The 13237-nt window shown below is 41.3% G+C and overlaps 1 protein-coding gene and 1 long non-coding RNA gene across 2 annotated transcripts in view; one reads left to right on the top strand and one right to left on the bottom strand.

Annotated features, from left to right (window-relative positions):
• Positions 1–13237, bottom strand: part of LOC145451092 (uncharacterized) — a 262756-nt gene that overhangs the window by 62074 nt on the left and 187445 nt on the right. The window lies entirely within an intron of this gene.
• Positions 1–13237, top strand: part of LOC145451024 (heparan sulfate glucosamine 3-O-sulfotransferase 1-like) — a 32289-nt gene that overhangs the window by 8203 nt on the left and 10849 nt on the right. Inside the window, exons 2-3 of the mRNA XM_080329510.1 lie at positions 6070–6137; positions 6293–6456. Of these exons, the coding sequence (XP_080185636.1) occupies positions 6070–6137; positions 6293–6456 (232 nt within the window). The remainder of the gene's footprint in view (positions 1–6069; positions 6138–6292; positions 6457–13237) is intronic.

The raw sequence follows: 13237 nt of genomic DNA, 5'->3' as shown, positions 1-13237 counted from the left end.
CACCTTGTCGGGCTATCTTGCTCATTGCCCACTGCCACCAGATCAGGTTAATCTGGAAACTACGAATACAATGTGTACCGCAAGACAACACTTTTTACAGCAGCTATAGCGGCCACGCGCAAACCCGGGTCGAAAAATTACTTCGCCGGCTCACCCAAAAAAAAAAAAAACGCTGGTCTTGGGTCCCCCACAGGACGATAAGCCAACGTTCCTGGGGCTTCGCCCACAGACCCGTCAGTTCGATGGATGTGTTCACCTGTACTTGTGACCACATTCATTCTACTCAGTGTAAGCAGAGAGTTTATGTAGCTTAATCGCGCCAATAGCGAAAATTGTCGATAATTCATGACTGAATCGGTATTCTCGCTGCCGAATTTTGGGCACAGCTTTTGTACTCCCATGTTTGCCTGAACTTCATTATGTGGTGGTACGTCGTGGCACGGTAATGGCTGACGCCGAAATGCCCATTTATATAAGGGCACCTATAAGCAAGGCATTTGGTGACACTAAATCGCGCAAAGCCCGAAAAGAAATTGAAAAATGTTGGAAAAAGTTTCAAATAATTACGCTGTGATTTATGTTCATTTGCAAAATAATTTTGGCCCTTTTCAAGCTCGGTCCCTCTCCAGTTGGATGGTTTGCGGTGCCCCAGTTACGTTCTCGCAAAAAATGAATGAATCGAAAACGAGTGATCGCGCAAACTGCGCTGTTTAGCTCGTACCTGTTCTGTACTTGTCGCCTTCAACATTACATCTTGAAATTAATGTATAAAATTGTAATATACCTGGCGGACCGGCAGGAATGTCGTCACGGACCGGCGGTTGAGAACCACTGACTTAGGGTATTCGTCCATTGTCAATAGCCGAGCTGGGTGGGCGTGACTAATAACTCCTGTCCTTCTAATCTGGGCACACAATGCAAATGCCACCCGGTGCATCCACAAAGGAATAAAGCTATGACAATTTGTGTGTGCGTCTCGCGAAATATATTTTTTTAGTCTGCTGCGTTTGGGCGAGTACAATATCTTTTGATTATACAACAGACTGGAGGTCGCGAATTAACCACATACAATAAAGTAAATATAACACATACCAGATGCTATGATTATGAATTACGTGCCCCAGCTCTACAGGTTAATCTGACACTCGAGGCTGAGAGAGGTTATAAATGAATAGTAATATAATGCAATTACCAATATTATTGACGAAATTCAGTTTTGAAAATTGACCAACGGTTGGACAGGGGGGACGAATTGCTGTTCTGGCTGAATTGTTGATTCTAGCTACTACAACGAACTGTGAAATAATGATTGACGCCCGTTTCAAGTAGTTATATGAGAATAAGATATAGTGCACATAAAAATTCTGCCTTCAACTTAATACATATACTGCGAGCTGCTGTTACGAGAAACGGCTAAGCACGGTTCGGTTATGATATATATCAGCAGCTGTTTATTTGTAATGCTTCGTTGTGGAAACTGCAATGTTTTATTCGACGAGAACAAAATTCCGAATCTTCGTCAGGTGCACGTGCGTACGTAGGCCTCCTGCTCGCCAAGCAGCAACGGTAAATTGCGTTTAACTAAGCACAACCAAACATCAATACATAAGTTACTATTTGAAACCAGGGTTGTAACCAAGTCACATGGTTCCGAGTCACGAGTCAATCATACTTTTGTGGTTTTGACTCGAGTCGAGTCGAGTCATTTTCAATTCATCACAGACTCGAGTCCGAGTCCAAGTCACCGTTTAAAGGGTCAAGTCCGAGTCATGGTGTTATGACTCGAGTCGAGTCCAAGTCACAGTATTGAAGTCATGTTCAACTCATGTTTTCAATCCTGCTTGGGTGATATCGAATTCCCTGTTTGCGAAACATGCTGATTTTGTCCCTATCAGAGTCTTGGCACGTGTTTATTTAGGCAGATAACGGACAGGTCCTGGCCTCATTTACCGATGCTAAAGATAACTTTACTAATCTTAGAACTTAAAATCAAATATCTCTCTTGTCAGTCTGATACATCACCAATACAAGCATTCAGTTTTTATTATGAACACATCGACGATAGCTCACGAATAGCTGATAGAGAACCAACGAATTCACGTCTACATACTATCTGATAGAGAACCAACAAATTCACGTCAAGATACTAGTTGATAGAGAATCAATAGATGCATGTTTATGTAGAGGTATTTACAACAGGCCAGCATGCTGTAAAAGCGTGCATGCAACTATGTGCATTGTGCAGTGACAACAGAACAGATACCTTTTGATTACACTAAAGGTTTTCCCAATTGCATTACCGACTACATCGCAGTTACAGCATTGGAGAAATAATTGTACAATGGGGCTGTTCAAAAACATTTTTTCAAATTTTCTGGCTACTTCTTAAAATTGCTAGATTGCCTAAAAATCAAGTTTGGCTCAATTCCAACCAGTAGAAAGCAATGCTATGAAAGAAAATTTTAGACTAATTACAAATAGAGATTTTCGAATTTTACCGGCTATCTCATGATATTGTTACATTCTGTAGAAATATGATTCATAGCAAATTTGACTCAATTCCAACTAGAAAAAGTGAAGTTATTAGAGTAGAATGTTTTGGATATGAAAAAATAGTCGGCTTACTACTATGTAATTATATTATATGAAAGAATTTCTCACTAAAATACTCCATTTATTTTCAAATCCAGAATATTCTCCTCTCAGATCATTGATTCCACTTTTTTCAAATTAAGCCAGATTCAGTGTTCCTTTTATGCAACATAACAATTTTATCATGTAACCACCCAGTAAAATAAAAAAGAAGTTATTTTAGAACAGCCATATTGTACAAACATCACGCAACATTAGCCATTCATTATTACTCACGTGCACAATGCACATACCTAACAAAACGTCAAATGGACGAAGGGCATTGTGTGTTTTCACAGCAGATCAAATCAATGAGTTACACCTCAAAAATACTAATGTGGAAAGGAGATCCTCAAATATGTTAAAGCGGCATAGCCGTAGAATGAATCCACATCTACTGAATACACGTTCCACTAGTGCACTAGATGCAGGAATTGACAAGCATTTTTGAACCACACTGAAGAGCATTGAATACTCATTCTTTCTAGTCGCCCAAAAATGCAAAGAATCATCGCCTTCAAATCTACACATGAGCTTATCAGTCTCTTCACCATCTGAGTCATTTCATTGGCTCTAATTGAACTTTGATTCAATTGTTTGCTTGTATAATTGAAAAGTCTTGAGTACTTTAATTGCGGAGGATCTATTACCTCTTCATCACTGGACGATTTTGTACAATGCATTGCTACTATGTATCAATTTCTGTTGTTTTTACGGCGGCATATCTGATATATCAGACAAGTGCAACGAAAGCAGTGGTGACAAATAGCGATGTCGGCAGAATTCGTCGGATGCGTTGATCTAGCCATTATGATTCGCAAATTTCTTCATCTTCAAGTCATATAAAATAAGCCGAGTCAATGACTTGGGTCGAGTCATGCGTAATGACTCGAGTACAAGTCGAGTCAATCCAAATATTGACTCGAGTCGAGTCGAGTCATTTTCCCATTTCAAGAAAATGACTCGAGTCAAGTCGAGTCATAAAAAAATCGTGACTCGAGTCCGACTCGAGTCGAGTCATGACTCGAGTCATTACAACCCTGTTTGAAACTATAGGCAGAGTGGTGATCAATATCCTGCTGCGAGGTAGGGGCTTCTGTAGTGTGTTGATAACCTGATATACACCACGGAGTTGTTCCTACAATCACACTACAATGTCCATCGCATGTCTGTTTACTATGTGTGGATACTTCTTACGCAATGACGAGCGGAGCTATTACTTCTGACGTAATAATGAGTCAGTGGCGTTTGAAATCAGACGTTTGTGCTGTCGCTAACGTGGTATATTATCTCATTCTTGTTCACGAATATTCAGTTTATGTCATAGTCCTTGTACAAACAAAAAGTAATCGTTCTTTCACAAAAAAATCGATTAGATATGGGAAGTAGTCGATTACGATTACGATAACTTCGGATTTTTTTCGAATGTAATCGATTGCGATTACGATTACTTCAAAATGCCGTAATCGTCGTAATCGATTACGATTACTAATTGCGATTACCCCATGTCTGAATTAAACACCTTCAGAAGGGAGGACCCGTTGGTATAACGACTTCGTAACATGATGTTTGCTATAGCAAAACTTGGTGAAATCACCCAAACGTACTGAAAAATTGCTATTTGTTCACTTGCAATTAATTTGTCCCCACAGATGGCATTTATCCTGTGAGGTTCTGATTGCCAGGACAGGAATATTCGGCGCCAGCGATTTAGGCGCCTTAATCATATATTAGGGTGGTCCTTAAAAAACGAATTTTGGAAAGTTGTTGGTCTGACCCTGCCAAAATATTCCCTTTGGCTGAAAAACACCCTTTGCGAAATTTTATTGAAATTCATTAATGTTTAGAGGTGGCTCAATCGATCCGAAATTCTACCCGTTTGCAGTATGAAGCCTATATATTCACTTCTGCAACTGCATTATGACCAACATTTAAGCCTGGATTCCTTTGCGTGGGTATTAGTTGCTCAGTGACTGGGGTGTCATGATGACCAATAGCGATTGCCATGGTAAAGTAAGGTCAGTTTCAGCCTTTCAGGGTGTTCGGGAGAGTTTTCGCGTTGGTCAGCAAAAACTAAAAGTGCAAATTGCAATTTTTCCTTGTCCTTTGTGATATGGCCAGGAAACTCCTCAACTAAGGCAATGGAACGGCCTGGTAGCCGGTGACAGTCAATGTGCTGATAAAAGCTTCTTCGGCAATGAAATTAGGTTGGCTCTTCATCTAAGCGGCCTGATATTGAAGAAAAACAACTGAAAGACGCGGGTTTCTTAAAATAATTGGCGATTTCTTCGTCATTTAACCCTTACGAGGTGGTGGGGCCATATTTTGCAGTATTGACCTTGACTTTTCAAATTCTCACCGTGACCCCACCATGACTTGAATCTGGGCAGTTCCAGTTTAAAAGTGGGTGGAGTATAGCCCTCTACCGATTCCACCTTTGATCGACACCCTATGACATGTCTAGGTTTTTTTAATACGTTTAAATAAACAAACTTTTTCTCCAAAAAAATCTCTCTCTCTCTCTCTCTCAATTTTCAAGGCTGACCCTCAGGATGGCGTCAAGGAGAGAAATATGATGCTTCAGTGCGTAGTCACTGTAGCTTGGTTTCAAACAAGCCATCAACTATGGTTGTCAACCGCGCTGTTCGTCAGATATCGAAAGATGGAAAATACATATCAAATTTACAAATGGACGTGGTCAGTGAGTGGTCATCAAGGTCAAGTTCATCATCAAGACCCAATCGGACCCCTACCGTCCGGTGTATAGCATAAAACAACGCAATATGCTTTCTATTGTCATCTCCAACCATTTGCAGGCATAGTAAACCAGTTTATGACTCATATGCCGTCTGAATTTGCACTTGAACTTGACCCAGAAAACTCTCCAGAACACGTTTTGATGTTTGAAACGGTGAAAATTTACACATAATACCGTACATGTCGACTTTTGATGTTCTGGCAGATTTTCCGACAATATTTCCGCTGGCGACCAATGGTCTAAAACTTTAAATGTCTTGGTACGTCGTGTCGCGGTAATGGCCGACGCCGAAACGCCCATTTCTGTAAATCATTATTATTTTATCTTGTAGGGAGAATACCTAGTACCCAAGATATTTGGATACGTTGAATCGCGCGCAGCGAAATTTTCTTTTTATTTTCACGAATTTCCAAAAAAATACTATATAATTTATGCTACTTCATGAAATAATTTTGGGCCCCCTTCGAGCTCCCCCCCAATTGGCGGGTTTGGGGTGCGGCAGTTACGGTCCTGCCCACAACCCATTGGTGTTGTGGCTGTGGATTATACCACTACGTTATCTCGCCACAATAACACTTGTGCATTGGCGAATGGCGAATAACTGGACTAAATCCCTATAGGCCTATCGCCTATAGTACCAACAGCCATAAAGTGACTCTTGGCTATTATGCATTTCGAAGCATCCAAGCTACGGATTCGGGAAAAGAAATACCTCGACTATTTGGATAGTTTGGAAAGACTTAATCAGGTGAAAGCATAATTGATATATTTTCCGAACAGTTTAGTTCTCACCTGGTATAAAACACTGAAATAAGTATTTCCGTTTTTACTCTTTTCTTACAGTGTTCGCCCCAAATCATATATATTTCCCCCATTCATCGCAATATAATCTCCTCAATACAGTCGAAGAGCAAGCGATATCCAGACGTCATCAACATTGGCACAGAAAAATGTGGTACAGGATTTCTGCGACACATTCTGAAGCAACATCCACAGTTCATATTCCCGCCTGTGAAAGAACCGAATTTTTTCAGTTATTTCTGGAATATGGGACTGAAAGAGTACACGTAAGTGACGTCAGTCGAAATAGATTAAGTAACTTGTTAAAATTGATAACGACCGCCGTGAGCCGTACCCAATTTATTTCGAGACTGTGATTCTCTGACTAACATCGAGTGTCATACGGATCTATACCACGGGTCTCAAACTCAAACGTGGTCGCAGGCCTATCTCCTACCTTGGTACGTGCCGCGGCCCGCAGTTTTACGAATGAAGGTCCTTCAGATAAGGACAAAAATGCCATTTCGGCCATACGACAGTGATTTAAAGCGAGGCCATCTTTCGCCATGACAGACCCTAGACATCGTCGAAATATAACTAAATTCGGGGCAAATCGCGAGAAATGTAAATACAATTGGCGATTATAGAATTTGTCTAAAATATTGTTACTATTAGGATTGCAACAACCGACAAGATAGCGTAATGGTGAAGCGTCTTCTTGGTCGGTAGGTCGTGGGTTCGATCCCGGCCGGGTCAAACCAAATACCTGGTTAGTAACACTGGTATTTATGACTTCCCTGCTTGGCGCCCATACATTAATGGGATAGCATGAGGGGTGGTGCAAGACTTAGAAAACCGTAAAAGGCTATATCTGTACCTTCCTTGTCCAGCGGCATATGCACATCTTGCACTCATAGTATGCATATGCGCAGACCGTGTGTATGTGTATCATGAGTCGGTGTATATGCCGCAAAAATATCAAGGACAAAAATAAACTACGTTCATTCCTTTCCTTGCATTTAAATAGGCTTACCATACGTCCTCTTTTAAGAGGATTTGTCCTCTTTTTTGACTTTTTTGAAAGTGTCCTCGGAGGACGCCCTTTCGTCCTCTTTTTTGAGATTTTGTCGTCTTTTTTGAAAATTTAGGTCAGATTTAGAGCAAATTGCGAGTGATATGCTGCAAATTAGCACAGAAGTGACGCCCCCGCGGGTATTTCGGAGTGAAAAACGGTGATTTTAGCTCTGAGCGAAAAGATGACCTTTTCTTTTTCTTTTTTTAGTCATCCACCTGGCAATGTAGAAAGAAAAACGGTATTTTGAGCTCTGAGCGGAAAAGATGACCTTTTTTTTTATTCAAAACAAACATGTTTAAAACATGTTTTTTTATTGTTTTTGCAGTTTTTTAAATCCATGACGCCACGAATATTTAATTGTGACATCATAGTGGATTGACATTGACAATTGAAAATATAGGGTGAATAGAGCTCTTTCGACGAAATAGCTGCACCATTGCTGTTGAACAGACTATATTTTGAGGATTCCAACCGACCCATATCGATATACGTCGGTTATATATCGAGTGGTAATTGTCCGTAGGCTCATACAACATGTTTTTTTGGAAAGTATTTACACAATTATGTCATGATTTCACAACTTAAAAAACTTAACAGGCCTTTGTTTAAAACATTGTTTAAAACATACTTTTTTTTTTTTTTTTTTTTTTTTTAGGGGTCCGGAGGAACCGCAGTAAACCTCCCCCCGTATTGTCGTAGGACACAGATTCCCCATCTCGGTTTGACTCGCATTTTACCTTCTTTCATATTTTCCGTCAAAAGGTGCAACGAGTCTGCATAGCCAGGCTTTGAGGGGCTTGAGTCTGCGGCCCCAAGCTTGTCTTCGCCACCATGGCTATGCATGGGATACTGCCCCGTCAAGCGGTTTCAGATCCCGTTCAGGAATATGAAGGCCAAGGGCCATACTCTTCCTGGGTGTGAGAGTGATTGGAAGTATCGGTTGTACCACGAGGGTTTCGCACCGCCCAGCGTCCAGTAAGGCGATGCTTACCAACCAAATACACCAAAAAAAACCAAATTTCTTTAAAAATCAAAAAATGCCAAAAATAAGTTATTTTTGGCAGTTTTGGCATGTGCCAAAAATAACACGGCCTGGCCATGACCCTTGCGTTCAGGTGAGCTCCTGATCACTTGTGAAATTGCAAATCAAGTATAAACTAAATTACAACGTGGAGGCTTATCCGATGAAGTGAGCGGCAGCATAATCAACGTCAAAACGTATCTGCAGCCTAGTAGATCTTATTGAAACAGAGCAGTCCTTTCGTGGGTAGCTCTGGATATCTCCGACTCTGAACTTGTCGCAGAACTTGCCAACGTATGTGTGACATCAGTAAAGCGCCCGAAGAAAAAAGACACAAAGGGATACTATAGGCTTCTCTTTCAGTTATCCTGCATTTGCTCAGTGAAAAGGTCACCGACAGCGTCAGCTACTCGTATCTTAGGTTTAAGACTAGACCATATAACCCACCACCGCTACGCTGTTTCCGATGCAACCGGTTCTGCCACCCCCTGGGCTTGTGCAGAGGCCATGCATGCTGCGGCAAATGCGGTAGCCAGAATCACGAGCATCTCTTTCGCACCAAGGATAAATTTTGTGTCCACTCCAAAAAAAACCTCACTATGCCGCATACGGCGGATGTTGCGTATATAAAACCTAAGCTAAACTACATATCATCAAAGAACGCACTAAAATTAGTTGTTCCGAAGCCAAGGTTATGTTGAACTCGGTGACCATCGATACCTCTTTGCCCACATCTCATGTCCAAAGGACGTTTAGTGAAGTCCTCGTAAGCGACTCCTCCACATCTTCCAGACATCCACATCATCGTCGCACCGAAATCAGCGCGATGCGCAGGAAGCATACCATTTCAGCTCCTGCTCCCAACCTGGGTGATTTGCGACATCTCAGTCAGACCCAACGGAAAGAAAATGCTGATAGCCACACCCAATTCAAAGAAAACACCGTTGTACCTTCGTGTAAACCGTCTGACCCGTCCACCCCGGATCAATTCGCATGCTGTTACACTCCCTACTTGTACGAATCGTTGAATTTACGATGGAAGCTGTCAAATCCGACCACTGCAATGCACTTGAATTTGCATCCAGAGCATGCCTTAGGCATGACTTTTCGGCTCCTGTTGCTACAGATAATGTCTAATCACGCTCTTCTTCATATCCAATGAAATTGTAGAAGTATTTATCTGAGGTTGTCATGGTAGTCAAGAAGCAACTCAAGTAGAAGTAGAAGGAGCGACGAAAAATTCAACCCAAGTAGGAGTAGTAGGAATACTTCTTCCATAAGCAACCTAAAACTACTTGAGTTAGAATTGACCGACTTTAAATCTACTGAAGTAAGTAAGTAGTTGTGAAAACGATCGTAATTCGTTATCACATGGATTGTCAAAAGCTGCAAATTAAGCTATGCGAAAGGTGCAGATCTTGATTCATTTTGATGCATACCAGGAGGTATCCAATATTCGACAGCATATGCATTCGTCTGCACCATGGGGTGAAAATGATAGTACTGATATGGAAATGCAATATTAATCCTCTGTTTACTCGAACAGCCCGTTTTAGAAAATATAACCCCTATTATAAGGCCCGTAGTTTAGTCGATACAGATACGGTTTCAACACTTTGCGCGATTAATGAACGTCAATAAAAAATATGGTCGAGCGTAAAAATGCCATATTGTGTAGCTTTATTTCCGGAAATTAAAGGCATTTCCACACTTGCTTTTATACTCCAACATCAGGGCTGTTCAAAAATAACCTTTTTTCCTGAATCTTGCAGGTTACTTGATTAAATCGTTAGGTTGCCTTAAAAAACGACGCACACCAAATTTGAGTTCATTCCAATCAATATTCGCGGATTTCGTAGAGTGTGAAAATTTTGAATTTGCCTAAAAATGCAAAAAAAAATTTTTTTCAAATTTTCCTTCCAACCGTATGAAATTGTTGCGCTGTCTTAAAAAACGATGGAAAACAAATTTGACTCAATTCCAAGCTGCAGAAGCGGAGTTATTCAAGTTTTTTGATGATAATTCTGGGATGATCCGCCAAGGATAATCCCAGAATTATCAAAGAAAAACTGTAATAACTCCACTTCTACGGCTTCGAATTGAGTCAAATTTGTTTTGCATCGTTGTTGAAGACAGAGCAACAATTTCATGGGGTCGGCAGAAAAATTTGAAAAAAATTTTTTTTTGCATTTTTAGGCAAATTCAAAATTTTCAAACTCTACGAAATCCGCGAATATTGGTTGGAATGAATTCAAATTTGGTGTGCGTCGTTTTTTAAGGCAACCTAACGATTCAGGAAAAAAGGTTATTTTTGAACAGCCCTATCCAACATGTATGCTCTCCAGACAATAGAACCGAAACTAATTAGAACTCAAAGATACTGGGAATTGAAAGAGAAATATAAATATAAACAGTACTTCTAAAAGCGGAAAATACATTTCATGTCTTTGGTCCAGCAAGCTTGAAAGCTACAGTCGCGCTGATTCTGATAATATACATTAAGCCTTCATCCGGGCAATGGAACCTCCCCGAAAAAGCCTTCAAACTCTGAAAATCCGCATTGTTCTAAACAATCGTAACGACGCAACACAATGACCACAACAACGGTCCTTGCGTGGTTGCGATTGTTTAGAACAATGCCGAATTTCAGACTTTGAGGGGTATTTCTAGGGGGTTCCATTGCCCTGATCAGATTTGAAGGTATATTATCAGAATCAGCGCGACTGTAGCTTTCGAATAAGATCGACTTTATTTAATTTGAGCGCCTGGGTCGTCATTAATGAGATTAGCAATTTCGTTGCCATTTCATGCTATGAAGCGACAACAAATCTGCCGAATGTCGCATCACTCGATCGTGAATCACGGGTTGCGCATCTATCCGTAGGTTAGTTATCTATACTAGAAATAACAAGTGTAAGCTGGTTTATACCCAAGGCAGAAACGCAATTTCCTCACACAGCAGCAGAAAACGAGAAATAAACAAGACAGCAGACTACGTGCACAACAACGAAAAGGGGAAAACACTGAAGGTTTATGTCTACCATCATCAATTATATTCATCAATCCCATTAAAATAGTCGCGATATTATTATTATATTACTAGGGATCGGTTTCTGGTTCGTATGAACATTGAACACGTACTTCAACAAATTGTTCGCTTCGAACACGAACCTCTGACGTGACATGATGTCACAATGCCAATGCCATCACTACTTTGAATAAGGATATAACTGTTTACGTGTAGACTAGACAGTAGTGCGGAGCGGATCGATAAATTCTCTGGTCCGGCTCCGATCCGGTTGTTCAATTCTCTGGTCCGGCTCCGATCTGGCTCCGGCCGTATCAGGAAAAAAGTACTGATCCGGCTCCAATCCGGCTCCGGCCAAAAATGAAAAAGTCCGGTCAGAAATCCGGTCCTACACGGTATGGGGGTTCCGTGAATTGATAAATATGTCTCGTTTATGATCGCACTGGCTTGGCGGCTACTTGCGTGTAGTTGGTTGGTAGTTATTTAGTTATAAAAGTCATGCTTATCCATAACGATTCTGGCCGTATCAAGAAAGTAGTGATCCGGCTCCGATCCGGCTCCGGCCGTAACAGAAAAAGTACCGATCCGGTTCCGATCCGGTCCGGCCAAAATTGTGAAAATCCGGTCGGATATCCAATCCGGCTCCGGTCCACATGCTCCGCACTAGTAGACAGTAGTTTTCCAGAACGCAATAATATCAGATTGTCATTGTACTGTTCGAAAATATAAAATCGTGATAGTCACACTTGATTTCGTTCACTCGTCTTGACTACATACATGTGTGTACGTTGTACAATTGCACAATGGTGCATGTACATAATCGCGTGTACTTGCAGGATTGATCAATATATGTCAACACTCCTGAACCAGCTTGTCGAAATTAGCACGAATGATGGTTGATTCTTTCTAAATTCCGCTATTTTAATCGTATACCTTTCGAGAGGAGTAGTATTGGAAAGCACCCTTCCTTCCCACGCCCCCATGTCAATATATTAAATTTTTACATTATTGACTTTGCGGTGTTTTGGTGGAGTCTGAGGAGTTAGCGTAGTGGTGAAATCGAACGCCAGGGCCACAGTTCAATTCCGCGTCGGAGGTCAATCTGGGCTCATATGCCCCCGTAAGAGCAGCAATTATAAAGCCCATAAAAATACCCGACGTGCTCAAAAGAGCGAACGGAAAAGGCATGAAAAAGCGTCTAAATGGCGGCCGAATACAGATCAACATCGAAAAACTGTGACATCGGGCGTTAGGCCGAAGTGGATGCAAGATTAAGCAACTGGTCGTTTCGGCATCCTTCTATCTGTTCATTACATCGTATTGTGTCTTGTTTATATTGCATTGTACATTGTGCGTGTCTTGATCGGATGAAAATATATTCTGACGATTCAACAAGCGCTTGGTGCCATTCTAAAGATGAGTCATACCGCTATTAGTTGAGCGTACGTCTTATCATTGGATGTTATCGAGCAGTAGTTCTGAACCTTTCCCAACCCGGCAAACCCTGGCACGCGAGCTAATTGTGTCACGCGGTCCTGAGCTACAGGAGACACTAAGACATAACGTGTCGGGGAACATGAGTCGCACGTGAAGTGCGTTTCTAAAATAATTGGCGGCGATAAAACCTTGAATTTAAATAACCTCCGCATGTTGGCCAAAATGTTTGACATTGATATGTCCGGGCGTCGAAATGACAGGCTCCAAATAGTTCTGTGCAGGAGCCGCATGGTACAAATGATACCCGCAGAGAATGGTAATAAGTCCCGCAAGAAAATGCGAATTTGGAGGACGAAAGGAGATTTATTCTGGATTCGTATGGTACGAGTAAGCGATTCCAAAATATTTTGAACAGCGACAGTCTTTACCGCGATCTTTAGAGCTGTGCGGACAAACTTACAATGCTGGTGCGCGAGTCACTTTATTGGTTATGGTACCTCAAACAGT

Source organism: Botryllus schlosseri, chromosome 11 (assembly GCF_051294905.1).
Source record: "Botryllus schlosseri isolate E-star chromosome 11, Bs_hap1, whole genome shotgun sequence".
Taxonomy (NCBI): Eukaryota; Metazoa; Chordata; class Ascidiacea; order Stolidobranchia; family Styelidae; genus Botryllus; species Botryllus schlosseri.
This window is presented reverse-complemented; position numbering and strand designations above follow the sequence as displayed.